Here is a 19,684-nt window from a genome sequence, read left to right on the forward strand (position 1 = left end):
GAACAGACTGCAGAAGCTAAGAAATACAATGATATAACTGTGAAGTATTTAGAGCTCACCGTAGCATTTTAGAGAATAAAATACATTTTTCATATTACTAGTGTAATTCACTGAAACATGCATGTTTTATAAGATGAGCGTATCAAAAGCAGATCAATTTTGAATGAAGCATTTGAGTCATGCCATTGGGTTGGCATATTGCGCGTGGAGCCTGCCTAAAAGAGCCAGCCTTCACTTGTGCTTGTCGCATCAGTTCAGCAGGGTGGCTTGATGAGCGGCCAAGGCTTTAAAACAATTCTGAAAACAGCTTTCTCATGAAACTCATACTATTACCCTAGGGTTTTTTTGTGTGTGCTGTCTATGGGAAGAATGTGCAATGAAATACTTGCGTGTAGGTTTGTTTTTTGGAGTGTAAAATTACAGTACGCATTCAGTTACTGTAAATGACATGGATACATGCCAGCATCTGTCATGATCTCCTTTCTTTCAGGATGCAAACCCACAAAAGTGCATTCATGAACTCTCCAGCATAAAGCAGTAACAAGCATATTGTCTACTTTGCTAAAAGGAAAATAATCAGTTGATTAATTAATCACTCATTCTGTCTATGAGGTTAAAATGTTTTATGAAGTTGTGCAATGCAGTGGTGAAGTTAATTGGCACCGCTGCCTCACAGATTCAGATTGTTGTTTTCATATCCCACACCTTGTTATTATCCATGAAGTGTCTGCAGATGTCTGTGTTTGTTTTCCTCCAGGTATTTCAGTTTTGCTCCCACATCTCCATTTTAGGTTAATTAATAATGCTAGGTTTTCCTGTGTGTTCATGAATGAGCCCTGAAATGGACTGGTGTTCTGTTCAGGACTGGCTTGTGCCCTGCGCCTGATCCTGCCAGTGTCGGATTGCCCATGGCAGCACTTAAAGGGGTTGGATAATATAAATATATAGAATAGAATATAAATAAATGTTACTTTATTGAACTGAAATGTTATTGAGTATAGTAAATATATGATAGCACGAGACAAAACCAGAATACCTGTAAGACAGCACCATGCCACCTATAACAGTCCTGTTATATACTGAGACAATCCTTCTAATATTGGGTGAGGCTTTTTGGAAATGACAGTCTCATATAGGTAGCACATAAAGCAATTGGCTACAAATTTACTTAACTTTTATTTCATTTTGTGGATTTTTCAACTTAACTGGGTAATGTGACTGCGGTGGGCTGGCGCCCTGCCTGGAGTTTGTTTCCTGCCTTGCACCCCGTGTTGGCTGGGATTGGCTCCAGCAGACCCCCGTGACCCTGTAGTAAAGATATAGTGGGTTGGATAATGGATGGATGGATGAGTAATGTGAGTAAGCTGGTCATATGGTTATCAACAAAGCAAAATGTCATAATAGTAGACAAAGAAAAAATCCAGGCAACACCATAAAGCCCTATGATAATTTAAAAACCTGTAAAACTTACTATAAATAATTATGAATGTGTTGTCACAGTGTTACTGCTGTCTCACAGCTCCAGAATCCATGATTTAAATGGTGGCCTGTTCATACCTGGCTGGCACATACCCCCTGTGTCTTTGTTGTTTTTTCTCAGAGATTTCTGGTTTTCTTGGCAACTCTAAATTGTCAAGGTAAGCAAGGGGCAACTCGTAAAGCTTTTTAGTGGAATGACCAGATAGGGCCAGTAAATATCATGGGGTGGTGCACAGCATAGACAAATTACAATGTATAATGGTTATTAATATAATTTTAGGATTATGTACAAGTAGTAGGGATGTTATATTAAAGACGGTAGAAATTAGTTCATTCATTGGCCTATTAAATACCAAAATGCCAAATTCCAATTTGTAAAAGTATCTTACTGGTGGTGAATACTTAATCATTATTATCTAACAGCGGTATGTATTCTGTACATAATTATTATATAATTAAGAGTGAGGCACCACAAAGGAGATTTTATTTTCAGTTTATTCCACAGTAAACTAATCCACTTCAATCCACTGTTGTGCAGTAAACTAAATTAGATACAGCTACATTGCATGCCGTGAAATAACAGACGCCAGTGACTTCCTACAGGGCACGTGTGCACTTTAGCACTCCAGTTTAGAGTCACTGAAATGATTTCTTTGTGCTTACGAATCCGTTCATATGACTCACTGAAAAGAGTTGTTCAAAAAGAACAAATCATTGGCTAATTGCCCATCACCAGTTCAAACTTTAGCAGCCAGTGGAGGGGCCAGTATTTTTGTATGTTGGCTGCAGCTACCCCGTGCCACCCCTTGGAGGTGCCATTGCATTCACTGAGGTTGTAGTTGTCTGCTTGAGTGTGCCCTATAATAGATTGGTGCCCTGTTTAGTGTTGCACACAATGCTGATGAATCAGGCCTCGGCTCTCTGTCAACTACTGTAGGATTATTTAACTTTAGAAAGTGATGAGACAGAAAAGTGCTGAATTATTACTCTCTATTAGGAGTGGGAGCTTTTCCCAAGAAAGGTGCTATATAAATTAGATACTGACCACCTTTTTTTTTGATCATTTGATAAATTACATTTTGAATGTTTCAAATACTGATAATTCTCAAATGTTGCTAAATAAATATTTCCAACCTTATTACTTGTGATGACTACTATTCTATGTAAATTCAGATAAAGCAAACCCCTAAGTATTTCTGCTTAGCCAATAATGTTATTTATATTGCCTTGTAAAGGATTCTCAAATTACCAGGAGTGGTTCACTGACTCTTACTGCTATTGTTTGTAATTCATTAATACAGTTTTAATCAAACTGAATGAAAATAATACTAATAATAATACATATTATTTATATTGCAGCATTCCCGTGTGCTTGACAAACACACCTTTTTTAATTAATTTTTATTGTAATATCTTTTCAAGCATTTTGAGTCTTTAGTAGGACTACTTCTTATTAAAAGCAATCTTTAGAAATGTTTTCCTTTTTTTTTTTCATAATATACTAGGGGGCTTCGCACCCTGCTTGCTTCGCTCGCCAACTTAAGGCCTGCTCTATGCCCTAGCCACTTCGCATCTCTACCACTCACGTATGTAGATTTCACTTTTCACCAAACAACAAATCTTTTAATTCTCGCCGATATGCCTCTTCATTGGGAAAAAACAATAGTTTTCCCTGATGGCAACACGAATTACACAATCTATAAGTCTCCGACATAAAGTTTAATTCCGAACAATATATTCAATCTCTTTTCGCTGTTCTGTTATTTCAACGAGTAATAATTTCAGTTTGGTTGTTTGCGTTAATGCGATCTTTACTATCATTTTTTTGAGACTTTAGAATTTTAGTACTTCCATTATCTCAAACCTGCTCTGCATGTGTATCGCGCCAACGTTTTTGAATTCTTTACAACGTTCTATTTTGTCGTCTACTCTTTGTCTTTTATTTCCAGCCCCGGGCGTGGTTAAATCTTTGGGCACAAAGTCTTGTCTCGCGGGACATGAAAGTATCTCTCTGAAAAAGTCACGTCTTGTCCCAGGCTAAAAAGTCTTGTCTCGTCCCAGGATTTTTTTTATTATAATAGATAAATATTTAAGCATTAAGTAATTAAATGCTTGGCAGCACAATGGCACAGTGGTTGGCACAGATTCAGTGTTCTCCCAGTGACACTGTGTAGGTTTTCTCTGGGCACTCTAGTTTTACTCCAGCATCACCAACGACATGTTTGTTAGGTTAGTTAGTGCTTCTAAACTGCCCCGATGTGGATATGTAACGGAGTTTGTCCTGCCATGGTAGGCCATCACTAGAAAGCTGTGTTCAGTTGTTTTAATAAAAGCGTCTACAGCATCAAACAATTAGTTAGCAGTGCCTAGCAACACTGATACTGAATTTCAGAAGTAGTAAAGTTGAGGTACAAACATTAGATGGACAAGTCAGTTGTCTGGGCATGTGGGACTACTAAACTATAGACTCGAAAAGCCCAGTGGAATACTGGATATTTCATGTCTTTGGGTCATGCAACATCTTCCTAATGAAAAACAATTTGATAAAAACAAAAGACCAAAATCTTCACATATGATCTTTAAGTGGATGTTGCTTTTAAAGGCAGCTTTATATACTCCACCCAAAAAATTATTTTTTAATATAGTTCTTTCCCTCATGTGTTTTGTTGTGATGACTGAGGAAAATTTTTAATGGTACGTTTTTATGGAGAACAAAGATAAAAAAAAGTTTATTATGTAATGGTGAACAATGGTGTACAAAAGCAAATGATATGAAAAATGTCTGTGAAAACAAATCTCACTTTACTCATATCACATAATCCAAATGTCAGTTATCCAGTATCCAAAAACTCTTAAAAATGATGGTTCTTTATTTGCACTGTATAGTTTTTTGCTGGGTTGTATGGTTCTTCATAGAGCCATTGCTTGACTAAGCACCACTTCTGGTAATGGTTCTTTGCATATGAAGTTGATTCTTCCCGTTTGGAAAAACTTTCTAAAATGTAGAAAAAATCTAAAGTCATTAATGTTTGGTAGGTTACCTAGCAGGACACTAACAGATTAAAAAACCCTGGACTTAGCTTGCGTTATTATATGCATGAGCTGTTTGTATTTCACATAATCTGTTCCCATCTATTCATGATTATTTACTGTATGGAGCAGGTTACGGATCTAAATAAATAAAAGGTTCTTTGTGGAACCTTCGTGAAGACAGGTTTTTTGGGAACCAAAAATGGTTCCCCGATGGCATCGCTCTGAAGAACCACTCTAACACCTTTTTTTTGTTTTAAGAGTGTAGATATCTCTGAACAGTCAGGATAAGCAGGAAACACTATTAACATAATGCTGTGCTTTTGACTTGAAGTCAGGACTCTTGGCCAGTGATTAAGGGGGAGAGGTGGACCTTCAATTCCAAAGCTCAGCAGTATATGATATGTGTTTCCTGTTCATGATGTGCACTGATTTTTTATTGTGCAGAAGTATCTAGTTAACCGTATTTTAGAAAAGCATTCATGTTTTGCATGTCCTTAGCAAACAAGTACAGTATATAACTCAAGAGAGTCAATGTTTTCTATTGAATAAACTGATCCTGACACTGGAGAAAAAAGATTTTAAATCCTTTTAGTAGAAGTCCACTCAGTAACAAGAGCCTAGAATATGGAAGTCCTTGCCAATTAATTGTATTCTGTATTTTTATTATTATTCCTTATTTAATTATTGCCTTTATCTGAGTCATACAATATGAGTGATTCAAAAGTATAACATTCACAAATTATTAGGCTGCACATATGAGATTGCCCACCAATCCTAAAAGATTAATTGACTATATCATTATTGTTTCTACTATATCGGTGACTTACTTACAGTGGTGTGAAAAACTATTTGCCCCCTTCCTGATTTCTTATTCTTTTGCATGTTTGTCACACAAAATGTTTCTGATCATCAAACACATTTAACCATTAGTCAAATATAACACAAGTAAACACAAAATGCAGTTTTTAAATGATGGTGTTTATTATTTAGGGAGAAAAAAAATCCAAACCTACATGGCCCTGTGTGAAAAAGTAATTGCCCCCTTGTTAAAAAATAACCTAACTGTGGTGTATCACACCTGAGTTCAATTTCCGTAGCCACCCCCAGGCCTGATTACTGCCACACCTGTTTCAATCAAGAAATCACTTAAATAGGAGCTGCCTGACACAGAGAAGTAGACCAAAAGCACCTCAAAAGCTAGACATCATGCCAAGATCCAAAGAAATTCAGGAACAAATGAGAACAGAAGTAATTGAGATCTATCAGTCTGGTAAAGGTTATAAAGCCATTTCTAAAGCTTTGGGACTCCAGCGAACCACAGTGAGAGCCATTATCCACAAATGGCAAAAACATGGAACAGTGGTGAACCTTCCCAGGAGTGGCCGGCCGACCAAAATTACCCCAAGAGCGCAGAGACGACTCATCCGAGAGGTCACAAAAGACCCCAGGACAACGTCTAAAGAACTGCAGGCCTCACTTGCCTCAATTAAGGTCAGTGTTCACGACTTCACCATAAGAAAGAGACTGGGCAAAAACGGCCTGCATGGCAGATTTCCAAGACGCAAACCACTGTTAAGCAAAAAGAACATTAGGGCTCGTCTCAATTTTGCTAAGAAACATCTCAATGATTGCCAAGACTTTTGGGAAAATACCTTGTGGACTGATGAGTCAAAAGTTGAACTTTTTGGAAGGCAAATGTCCCGTTACATCTGGCGTAAAAGGAACACAGCATTTCAGAAAAAGAACATCATACCAACAGTAAAATATGGTGGTGGTAGTGTGATGGTCTGGGGTTGTTTTGCTGCTTCAGTACCTAGAAGGCTTGCTGTGATAGATGGAACCATGAATTCTACTGTCTACCAAAAAATCCTGAAGGAGAATGTCCGGCCATCTGTTCGTCAACTCAAGCTGAAGCGATCTTGGGTGCTGCAACAGGACAATGACCCAAAACACGCCTGCAAATCCACCTCTGAATGGCTGAAGAAAAACAAAATGAAGACTTTGGAGTGGCCTAGTCAAAGTCCTGACCTGAATCCAATTGAGATGCTATGGCATGACCTTAAAAAGGCGGTTCATGCTAGAAAACCCTCAAATAAAGCTGAATTACAACAATTTTGCAAAGATGAGTGGGCCAAAATTCCTCCAGAGCGCTGTAAAAGACTCATTGCAAGTTATCGCAAACGCTTGATTGCAGTTATTGCTGCTAAGGGTGGCCCAACCAGTTATTATGTTCAGGGGGCAATTACTTTTTCACACAGGGCCATGTAGGTTTGGATTTTTTTTTCTCCCTAAATAATAAAAACCACCATTTACAAACTGCATTTTGTGTTTACTTGTGTTATATTTGACTAATGGTTAAATGTGTTTGATGATCAGAAACATTTTGTGTGACAAACATGCAAAAGAATAAGAAATCAGGAAGGGGGCAAATAGTTTTTCACACCACTGTATATGCTTTTTATTTGATATAGCACCATTCACAGAAAACTCTGGATGAAAAGCATACTTCTTCTTCTTCTTAAGCTTTTTCCACTTTTGTGAGGGGTCGCTATATTTGACCAACCCTTTCCATTCTTGTTTGTTGTACACTTCCTCACTCGATGCACCTTTGTCCCTTAGAACCCCTCACACAGTTCATCCAGTTTCACTTTGCTTGTCCTCTTCTCTTTCGTCTCAATACCTTCATATCCATGATGCTTCTCCCCACATTACATGTCTGCACCACATAAACCTACTTTCTTACAGATTTCCTCATCTTTAAGTGTACCTCTGATTCTCTCATTCCTGTTCTTATCACGCTTTGTTATTCCACATATCCATCTCAACATCTTCATTTCTATATCCAGTTTCCTTTCATGTGCCTTTTTAACTGCCCAGGTTTCTGATCTATACAATAGTGCTGGTCTGACCACTGTTTCATATACTTTACCCTCCATTCCTTACACTAATTCTTTGGTCACATAACACTCCTGATATCTTTTTCCAGTTTTTCCAACCTGATCGTATTCTGTGGTTTATTTCTGAAAGTAGCTCTCCATCCTCTGTTATTGTTCATCTTAGATATTTGAACTTTTCCACCCGTTTAAGCCTTTCTCCCTGGAGGTTAATTTTTCCATTTTGTTCTTATTCCTTAAATCTTAGACATCCTGTCTTTTTCCTACTAACCTTAAAGCCTCTATAGACCCTATGTACCAGCAGGAAGGACTTATGGAGCTAGCTGGTGGTCTAAGAACCAGTCTCAGATGTTTGATGCATGATAAAAAGCCTATAAACACCAAAAACAAAAAAAGCAATATCAAAACACAATGTTTGATAAGTGAGCCAATCAATACATGGATGGCACAACACTGAAAACAACTATAACATTAAAAAGTAAATTTAAGTGTAACAGTTTTCTGAGTGCAACACAAAAGGAACAGATTTCAAATCCTTCAGGTTTTTGGAAATGTCATGTTCTCCCTGTGTTTTACTCCGACAGGCCAATGAGTCACTGTCAGTAAGATGGACAACTATATATGGAACCAATGTGATTGGGTGAATGGATGTGCCATGAAATGTGTTTATGTCCAATCCAAAACTGATTCCTACCTTGCAGCCATTGTTATGGTATGCTGTAGGCTCCAGCTCCCTGGATTAGGATGATGTTAATATAGGAAACACAAAGGAGTATAGATAAAAAAGGAATGGGCAGGTGGCAAAGTGGTTAGAGGGACTGGAGTTGCAATCCAGGCTCTGTGAGACTTTGTGTTGGGTTGCATCTGTAGACATGTACTGGACATATTAGGATAGTTTATAGCAAGAAATTGACCCACTATGACCAAGTGGAGCGTTACCCTGTGCAGGGCTGGTTCTTGTAATGTGTCTCCACTCGTAAGGTGCATTGAAAGAATCCATGTGTGTAATATGTGTTTTGAGTCACACTTAGGACATTTTGTTAGCGAAATCGTTAGATCCTCATTATACTTAAAATGTGGATTGATTTCATAGAACCTGTGCAGATGTGAATCAGTTTTTATCCATCCGATCACATATGGCTATCTCAAATTTTGAAATTTTCATAAGAAATCCTGGTCAGCATTAAACAAGCATGCTAGACGAGGAAAGGGATGCCCATAAATCTTATATTACCAAATGTGACTGATTCTGTGGCTGTTCTCTGAGTACATACACAGGAGAAGGAGATATTTACTTAAGTCAAGAGTTCACTTCAAAGCAGTAATTAGCTGCTACTTAGAAGATTTGTTGCAATGAAAATCTGCAGCCACACAAGGGCTTCTGTACTGAAATAGAACACCCTTAGTTTAACTAATTTAGTAAGTTTAGTTTAGTAAATGCAGAAACTGTTAAATGAAAGTTAATTAAATATGTACTTACAGAAAAGAAGCAAACCATCTTCTGATTAATGATAATTTGATTGCAGTGAAAATACGTGCCCTTTACTGGAACTGACCCTCTTAGCTATATAAATGTAATGAATTATAATTATTATTATTAACATTAAGAACTTAAACTGCAATCTTAAAGTTTACCACTAGAGGGTAGTGTGCACTTTAAAAAAAGCAAGTTCCTTTCAGGAGAGACCTTTTTCATTTGCTAAATTTACTGGATCAGGTTTCAAATGCAATAATGCCTCATATCTAAAATAATTAAGTAATCTAAATAAAGGATATTTGTTTATATATCTTTTACTAAGCATTTAATATATCTTTTCTTAAGCAACTGAGCAAAAGCTGTTTCTGATATTTACATATAAAATCTATCAAAATCAGTGTCCTTTTTAATTAATGTGTGTTAAATTCCCATGAGTCACACATTCACTGTCTTATTTCCTACAGTGTCAGTGTTGTGAGAAGGCGTTTATGAACTACTCTTTTCTACAAAGTCATATACAGAGGCGCCACCCGGAGCAGTACATCAATGGTAAGGACTTGCCACCTTTAAACATACTACAAAGTGGAGTTGAAGCAAAACTGCTTTCTTTTATAGGACTAAGTATCATTTTATTTTCTTAATTCATTAATTTTTGGAATATTTGTTGTAAGGTTAAAGCTATTTTCTTCTTTTTTTAGCAATCTGGTTTTTAATAATTCACTTTAAAGAAACAAAGTAGGCAACCGCAGGTCAGCTAATTGAATATTAGTTAGACCTCTGTGAGTTCATCATGCAGTATCTTAATACACAGAATATTGAAATACAAGACAAAAAAGCATGTTTAAGGATTAAAAGGTTTTAATACAAATGTTGGATTATACAATCCACCAAAAACTATTGTTTTTACATAGTGAAATAAGTATGGCTTGAGATTTCTGTCCCAGTAGACTGAGGAAAGAAACAAGTAACCTTAGAAAGTGGCATTCTCGTTTACAGCCAATACAGTTCTTTTGATAATAATAAGGTCTGAACCAATGGAGGCAGGCTTTCAGCCACCCAGAACAACTCTGAGGAAGCTGATCAAGGTGATATGGTGGTGGAAGTACTGCATGGGAGGTGGAAGAGGCAAGGTGTACTGTCACCCCCATAAAATATGTGATTTGAGCAAGTGAGGCCCCATTGTCGGGGTTACACAGTTGGAAGAATATCAACAAAACCCCCAAAAGCTAGAATGCTGACAATAGAGATTACATTATAGCCAATTTAACAAGGATTGTACTTACATCATCATTATCATAGGGAAGTGGACACCTGAGAAGTATTTTCCAGTTTACATAAAGTATGTGATATTTTTTTAGACCAGTGCTGAGGATTCTAGACTTTACTGGAAGATTTTTCTGAAGTCTAAAAATGAAAACAAAGGAAATGGTGTTTAAAAGATGCAATACACCAACTTAACCTGGCCAATTTACTCATCCACACCAAACCCTTTTACCATGTACAATCCCAACTTGAAAAATGTAAATAAAAACAGTAAGCAGTGATTTCAAAATTCACTTTGACTTGTAATCCATCATAAACAGTAAATAAAGTTATTTAAAGCTTTGTCTTATCAGCTTCATTTTTTCATAAATATGCATCTATCCATCCATCCATTTTCCAACCCGCTGAATCCGAACACAGGGTCACGGGGGTCTGCTGGAGCCAATCCCAGCCAACACAGGGCGCAAGGCAGGGAACCAATCCCAGGCAGGGTGCCAACCCACCGCAGATATGCATCTATTCTTGTCATTTTAGTCCTGTAATAATTCCAAAAAAAGTTCTAATGGGACAATATAGGGTCAATAATATGTTAAAAAAATATAAAATAATGATGTGCATAGATACAGAAAATGTCCAACAGACAACTATATTCATGTTTTGGTATAATAGCTTCATCTAGGAAATGCCTAATCCTAATCATGAGCTAAGATGGGCAGAAAATCAACAATTTTCCCACAAATGCATGAGAAAATCATTCAAAAGTTTAAAAACAAAAGTTTCTCAAAGACAGATTAGAAGGTATTTGGGTATTTCACCCTCAACGATGTATAATATAATTAAAAGGTTCAAGAAATCTAGAGAAATTACAGTGCGTAAAGGGCAAGGGCACAAGCCTAAGCTTACTGCATGTGATTTCCGATCCTTCAGACGGCACTGCATCAAGAACCATCATCAATAAGTGATATTATCATGTGTGCTTATCATTACTTCGGCAAACCTTTATCAACTAATACAATACATGGTTACATCCACAAATGCCGATTACAACTGTACAGTGCAAAAAGGAAACTGTATGTTAATATGGAGGCATCTGGCATGGACCATCACACATTGTAAATGTGTATTGTGGTCAAACAAATCAATATTTCAGGTCTTTTTTGTAAAAAATGCACATTGTGTTCTCTGAACCAAATAAGGAAAGGACAATCTGAACTGTTACCAGCTACAAGTCCATAAGCCAGTGTCTGAGGTGATTGTGTCACTGCCCTGGAGAAGGATAATTTGCTGTGAATGCCAAAAATGACATGGATTTTAGAGCAACATATGCTGCCTTCAAGATAACATCTCTTCAATAGACATCCATGTATATTTCAGCAAGACGATATAAAACTACATTCTGTGTGCAATACAAAGGCATGGCTCCACACTACAAGGTGGTGGGTGATCATCTTCCCTGCCTGCAGTTCTGACTTGTCCCCAATTGTAAATGAGTGTCGGGGCTCATTTTGAAATGTAAAATGCAACAACAAAGACCACCTACTGTTGCACACCTTAAGGATTGTTTGCAAGAAGAATGGGACAGCATTACACCTGAAACACTCAATAAATGAGTTTCTTCAGTACCTAACGCTTTTTGATCTTGTTCCTTAAATTCAGTGTTGTGAGAATAAAAGGCACATTACAAAGAAGAAACTTGAATATGTTGTAATTACCAAATCATAATTAGTGTTTATTAAAAAAACAATAAAATACATTAGTTGTAACATCAAATATCAGGCTGTTAATTATTTTCAGGTTATTTACTTATTTAATAATTACTGCTTTCTCATTTTATTTGCATTTTCGATACTGTCCCAACATTTTCTGAAATGGATTTGCAGTACATGTGGTATATGTTGTTGTAAAGGAAATCTACCATATTAGCATCCATCCACTTTCAAAACCAGTTAAACTGTTTGGGGTCAGAATGTATATTAACATGTTTTTAAAGTTTATCTAACAATTTTTTTTTAAGTTATGCATTATTGAATCATGTGGGAATAACTTAATTAAACATATTTTAGCTAACCCAGATTAATGTGTAAATATTTAATAATATATGTAGATATTTAATTTACTGTAATTTATTTAATTTACTGTTTAGAATTTTAGTGTTATTCTGTATTGTTTTCTATATACCTGTACGCTGTAATATGTGTGGGTATTTGAATGATGTACTTACCCTTGGGGTTAATAAAGTATCAAACTATCTATCTTTCATAAAGTGTCTATCTATCTATCTATCTATCTATCTATCTATCTATCTATCTATCTATCTATCTATCTATCTATCTATCTATCTATCTATCTATCTATCTTAAGAATGTTGTGTTGCAATATACAGAACGCTTATGTATGCTGTTGTAGCCTACTTCAAATTAATTAGCCTTGATTCAGTAATAATTATTTATTTTATATAACTGTTCCTCTGACTCACTAATGTAAAATATTTTCTAGACAGTTTCTAGGTGTATATCTGTAATGCTGTTTGATGATGTTATTTTTGGTTTCATCCACAGCTGTAGAAAAGCAAAAAACGGGACAAAATAATAAGTTTCAAGAGGAGATTAACAAGCTCAAGGAACAATTAGAACTGACAAAATCCCAATTGGAAACTGAGCAACAGGTATACCGGACCCGGCTTTCACAGGTAAAGTTTTATTTTGCTACGTAGTTTCATGGGTCTGTTGTCATAGTAGTCTGAATATACATTACTTGTATGGGCAGGAGCATTAGTATAAATTCACATTAAAAAGCCCCACAACTATAAAACAAGTGTACATAAGCTTTTCAGGAATGCTTTAATACTGTACATGCCATGGCATATATGAGTATTATATACAGGGTCTATTATTTACTGGTGCATTGCTACTAAGGAATTGTAGTTTTTGCACAATACCGTAGTTACTGTGTATATTACTTGATGAAACAAAGTGCCATATTTTTTTTATAAACCAGTACTACCTATGAAAATATCAGTAAACATTTTAAAGAGTAGGTTGGCAATTTAATTAATATTTCTACCAAAGTGAAGAGCAAAAACGTAAAAATAAGAAAAATAAGACAAAGTATTCTCAGGTTATAAAGTAAATAATAAATGCAGAAATAATGAATTTTTTTTCTCAAGTATGAAAATGAGACATACAGTAAATACAACTATAAATATCACTGCAACGTGAGACAGTACCTTAAAGGTTATTCAAAAAACAGTTATACATACAAAATGTGCATAAGCATGTATTTAAAACCAATCATTTTAAAATGAATGGTGTCCTCTGTCCGCTCTTGATTTGCACCACCATGCTGCCAAAATAGGTCTAACCTGTTTAATGAATTTGTTTAAGTTGGTCCTGAAAACAGATGGACTGATGAGTGCTTGTATTATTGTATTAATGAGTTTTTTCATTGTTGTGAAAGACAACAAAATATTAAGACTTGAAGTTTATCATAAAAAGTGTTTAGCTTCCAGTTAGATGAGTGAAATTATTTATATGTTACACCATTTGTAATTTTGTAATATCAGGCAGCCTGATGTGTAACTGTTCCATAGCTGGCAAAACTAGTTGGTATATTACTTTATTTAGTGATATTATACACTTCATCACTAATTATCATGTTTCATTTCTGCCATACCCTTAAAGAAAATATGTAATGATGTGCTGAACAATTCATTGACTGACACTCCTTTGATTAATTCACCTGTCTCACATTATAGTACTAGCTCTCCTCCCAGCAGTTGAGATTCTTTTTAGTTTCTTTCCTCTGCCAACCTTTCTATTCTGTGCACAGATGTTGAGGAGAAAATTGTGGGATGAGCATACTGACTGAAGATATGTAAACATTTCTTGATGTTTTTGTCTCATATTTTGTTATAATAACATAATTGTTATTATATGCCATCTTCTCCATTTATATACAATAATTACAGTACATTGGTTATTCTGTCATATCTGGTTGCTTGCTATTTGTTTGCTCACTCAATCCATGGCTGCCTGTTACTCAGAACTAATTTTTCTCTCTTACTATGACTAATACTCATGGTGTTGACATTGTTTCATAAGGAAGAATCCAGGGGTTTCAAGATAAGGTCCATGTTTGACTTGTGGTATCATGGCGTTGGAAATTGTCATCAAGGTGTATGTTAGTTAGACATGCGAAAAAGAATTTCACTGTGCTCTTTAAATATGAGAATAAATTTGAACATGAATGTAAATCAACAGGACTGTCCATTAAATAACTTTCAAAAATATTAAGATAATAGATTTCTCTTATATATTTGAAAGTACCTGAAATTTTTACCAAAATTTCAGAATGGCACATGAACTATACAATTTCAAGCTATCTTTTTAACTTGCTCGTACTACTAAAGTTTTACATAGAGCCAAAGCCTGTTGTTAAGGATTAATCTTGGAGAGGATGCCTTTTCATTGAAGATCAAATTATCTATAATGTTGAATTTCATTAAAAATATTTCATATATAACATTAGTCATGCAGATTTATTTTCAAGCTTAATACAAAAAGTGTAATTAAGTTAAGCAACTCATATTTTGTGATTTTTTTTCTTTTTTTGCTGAAGTATCAAATATGTCAAAACTACTACATTGGTCTACTCAAAGTCTTAATATATTACTTAAAATTGTTAAAAAGACTATATCCAGTAATCCACTATATTTGTATCATGTATCTGAAATTTTTGCATTCACTCATTGTAGGAATATGAGCATCTTAAGTCAAAAGAGAATGAAGCATTGGATCGATTTGAAAAGTGGAAGAAGGAAGAGAAGGAAAAACTTGATGAAGAAATAAAAATAATGAGGGAAACATTCACTGCGGAATGTAAGGCCCTAGCAGTTAAAAATTCCACATTAGAAAGTGTAAGTTTTCCAAGTAAACAGAACATTTTTTATATGTTGTTCTGCATGCATGTACATTATTATTGGGTATACTGTACTTAACCTTCCTAAGAAATTGCCTGATAAACCAGTGAAATAAACGCATTGATACAGTATATGCCGACAATGCTTTTTAAATCAGGGAGGCAGTGTGATGGTACAGGTCAGCCCCACGCTACTGTTTCCTTCCAGGGAGCCTGTTGACCCCGCTACCATCTATAACATACCGAGGACTGAGCCAGTGGATGAGGACACTAACACAAAGCACGGGGTAGGTGCATAAAAGTACAAAAGTTCGAAAATCAAAACAGTGTTCAATAAGTGCAGTGCTCAAAATGTTCAATAAATAAATAATCAAATAAAAGAAGTTTCTGAGGAGGAAAATCCCAATAAATAAATTTATTAAATACAAGGTTAAAAACACAGGCATTCTGAGCCAGGGTGCCTTCCTTTTAAAACTGACATCTCTCTGTCTTACCCTGATTGGGCCCTGTAGCACGGAGAGACGTACATCCAACAGGGGCAGGCAACCTTTTATTCTGGCTTGTGTCTCGGCCGCCAATCCCACAACGATCCACAGGGAGCCACCAAGCCCTACTCCACTTGCACTACTGCCAATACCTGGCTCCTCCAGGTGAGAGAGCGATATCCTCCCTCCGCTGCCAAATGCTTGCTCCTTATGGCGAGAGCACACCCTGAGCATAATGGTCGCTCCTGTTAAGCAACCAAGTAACAGGAGCAACCATTATTTTCAGGGTGTGCCTCAGCCCCCTCCTTAGCGCTGGCCAAACTCTCCTGCCTGGGGCTTTCTTCCATCTTGCACCGGCTCTCTCTCACTCACTCCAGCCTTTCTCTCAGTTCCTCTATTTAACCTCCTTTCTTCTTCCTATCATTTCTCTCTTTCTGTTTTTCTCGATTCTCCTCCCTTCTGTCCCATGCAGGCTCCTTTATCTTCTGCTTCCTAATTGGGTGTGGGTGCGAGGAGCCGGTCCCACCACAGCATCATTTAGGTGCCTGACTAATATGCATGCCTCCGCATGCATATGCAGTGTGGTCAGCCAGTTCCCCAATTAACTGCGGATCGAAACGCACTCATGCACATCCACACCCAATTGGAGCCTGCACAATAAGGGCACGCTTATTTATTTAAAAATTCTCCAACTTATTCTGAGCTGCGGACCCACACCGTCAAATTTGGTGGCAGCGTTGAGATGAGCCAAAGCAGTGAGGATTGAAGATTGGAGAGGCTCCCTAGGGAAACTGGGAAAGTGGAGCAGACCTGTACTGTCACAAACAGATACCAAAAGAATGTATGTGTATGTACCATTTACAGGGGCAGTGGGTAAGATTAAAGTGCTTTTGAATCTGGAATACTAGAGGCCATCACACATTTGTGTCACACGAGAACAGCAACCTTGCAGAGGTTTTCATGCAGATTATTGTCGTAGGTGTTTAAAGAATATGTCAATCACTTGATCAGCATCCCAATTATATGGTTTGACATAGGCTGACAACAATATTACAAAGTTAAAGGTGGGTCACAGTCAGTCTAGAAACATATGACTGCAGCAGTGGTGCTGAAAGAATCATATCAAAGTGCACGATTTGTTTAACCTTGCTATGGATGGAGTGTGGCAGACCCATAAAATGGTTTGGTTGCACTTAACAGGGGGATCTATGCATTTGATATTGGAAACAGTATTGGAAACAAAAATATGGCATGATGTAATGAATACCTCATCCTGCAGGTTATGGCGCAAACCCAGTTTGTCCATTACTCCATCTTGTAAAGTGTCAAAAATACATCCTGGTGGTGTTGTAATGATTTAAGGTACGTTTTCATGGTACACTTTGGGTCCCTTAAAATGAATACCACAACAAATTTGAATATTACTGCTAATCTGTTTTAATGGTAACATTATAGCCAGTAGAACTTTTTTTTTTGATGTTAACTTGTTAAGAATGTCCAGTTTCACATTCATGCATGTACCCAGGACCATTCACACTGAATCAGTTTAGAGTCTTCCATTTTGGAGATGACAAAAAACTAGAGTAACTTTAATCAAGCCAACTATTTAAATTAAAGAGTGTAGTGTGTTTCAGAGAAAGAAAATGAAAGAAAACTAGAGTAACTTAACCCAAGCCAACTATTTGAGTTAAAGTAAAGCAACACCTAAACAAAGGATGCACTTGTTGCACAAGTTATGTGACACCAGTGGCAACATTGTGCATATACAAATGGACAAATCTACATTTTCAACTAATATTGCGTAGCCAACAGGGCTTTACAATGGCACTACCACACTGTGATACAATCTTTACAGGTCAATCAAGATCTTCTTTAACTCACCCAGTCAGTCATTATTGAAGTCACTATAGGTGAGAGCCTGAGGAATGGGATTTGGTAAATACAACATGAGTTACAATGTTATTACATCATAAATGCTACTATAGCATTACTATTTTATGTAATCTTAAACTATTTTACTGTATGTAATCTTGCTGTGGTCTCCTTTGGCTGTACTATTTTATTTATTGTTAAGTATACAGCCACTGCACAAGAAAGACAATACCACAGAAGAGTAGAAAAAATACACAATTTAAAGACACCACCTTCTGCACAACATTATGTGTCAACTGTCCCAAAAATGTTTAGTGCAGTGCACTGTATGTTTGAGTATCCGTATTCTTTGTTCTTGTTTGAAAACACCAAATTTATAAATAAGGAATCACTGTTTTAAGTGGTTATGGATTTTTTTTCTCCAGATGTTTATGTTATCCTCTCATATCTCAATGACTTGAACGTTAGAGTAATTGACAACTCCAAACTGGTCTATTATGTGTTAGTGTGGGTATGTGCATGCCCAGCACTGGAGAGGTATCACCCCGATACTTTTAAAGGACAATTTTTATAAGAAATTCTCCACTCAGCTAGCTCCCCTGTTATTAGCAACATTTACAGAAGCTAGGGACAATAAAATTCTACTTCAAACATTTTGCCAAACATTAATCACCGTCTTTCCTAAACAAAATAAGGACTTATTACAATGTGCATCATATAGACCAATTTCACTTCTGAATAATGATGTTAAGATACTCTCCAAAGTCCTAGCTAGAAAGATGGAGAAAGTGCTGCCTTCGGTAATATCACAAGATCAAACTGGATTTATTAAAGGCCGACACTTAGCTTCCAATCTTCAACGCCTGTTTAATATAATATATTCACCTGCAAAATCAAACACCCCAGAGATATTATTATCGTTGGACGCAGAAAAAGCATTTAATATGATTGAATGGAACTGCGTTTTAACTAAATTGGAGAAATTTGGGTTTGGCCTGAACATATGTGCATGGATCAAACTACTGTATATCAATCCAGAAGCTTCAGTTTGTATTTACAACATTAATTCAGACTACTTTAAACTAGAATGTCGTACCAGACAAGGATTCCCCCTTGTGAATTCTTAAGTACACAATATTAGATTGGACACCTTCCCTTTTATCATCGCAGATCAGTTTAAATACCTAGGGGTAAACATCACAAGTAGACATAAAGCTCTCTATCAACAAAATTTCGCTGTCTATATGGAAAAAATAAAGTAAGACTTGCATAGATGGTCAACCCTTCATCTCACTTTAGCTGGAAGAATTAACATTGTTAAGATGAGTATCCTTCCTAAGCTTCTCTTTTTATTTTAAAACATTCCAGTATACACCAATAAATCATTTTTTAGGAAATTAGATTTAACCATAACCTCATTTATTTGGAATTCAAAACATCCACGTATCCAAAGAGCGACCCTACAAAGACCTAAAGTGAAAGGTGGCATGGCTCTACCTAACTTTCAGTTTTATTGCTGGGCAGCAAATATACAAGCTATAAAAACCTGGACATTGACACAGATGAACAGACACAGGCTTGGTTTGCAATAGAAATAAAATCCTGCAGTACTTCTTTATAGTCTTTGCTCTGTACCCCAATAAATGCAAGTTATCACCAATATACTAACAACCCAATTGTGCTTCACTCACTTAGAATATGGAACCAATATAGGAAGCATTTTAAGATAAAGAAGCTTTTATCTGCGGCACCTCTGCACAAGAACCACCTTTTCCAACCTCTCAAACATATGTAGTTTTTAATGTCTGGAAAACATTTGGGAGTAAATCACTTAGAGATCTGTACATAGACAACGTCTTTGCATCCTACGAACAATTACATTCTAAATTTAACTTTCCAGCAACACATTTCTTTCACTACCTTCAAATCAGAAACTTTGTTAAACAGAACCTGCCTAATTTTCCTCATCTCCCACCTACCACTATGCTAGAAAAAAATATTGATCAGAGTCTTGATGACTCAGACAGCATTTCTTCAATATATAAAACCATTTTACAGTCCCTCCCTTTCAAAGATCCAAGAGGACAGTGGGAAAAGGATCTCTCACTCAATAGCTTAGAAAAGGAGTGGAAGGTAGCAATGCAGACATTACACTTGAGCTCCATATGCACAAAGCATACAATTATTCAACTCAAAATTATATATTGAGCACATCTGTCTCACTTAAAACTGTCCAAAATGTTTCCAGGGTAAGATCCAACCTG

The 19,684-nt window shown here is 36.4% G+C and overlaps 1 protein-coding gene across 4 annotated transcripts in view; it reads left to right on the forward strand.

Moving 5' to 3' along the window:
* The window catches only part of dzip1 (DAZ interacting zinc finger protein 1), an 84,614-nt gene that overhangs the window by 18,148 nt on the left and 46,782 nt on the right, over window positions 1-19,684 (forward strand). For all 4 annotated transcript variants that reach the window (XM_051926777.1, XM_028799554.2, XM_051926778.1 and 1 more), the window contains exons 3-5: window positions 9,348-9,432; window positions 12,705-12,835; window positions 14,900-15,061. In XM_051926777.1, the coding sequence (XP_051782737.1) occupies window positions 9,348-9,432; window positions 12,705-12,835; window positions 14,900-15,061 (378 nt within the window). The remainder of the gene's footprint in view (window positions 1-9,347; window positions 9,433-12,704; window positions 12,836-14,899; window positions 15,062-19,684) is intronic.

Source organism: Erpetoichthys calabaricus, chromosome 4 (assembly GCF_900747795.2).
Source record: "Erpetoichthys calabaricus chromosome 4, fErpCal1.3, whole genome shotgun sequence".
NCBI lineage: Eukaryota > Metazoa > Chordata > Cladistia > Polypteriformes > Polypteridae > Erpetoichthys > Erpetoichthys calabaricus.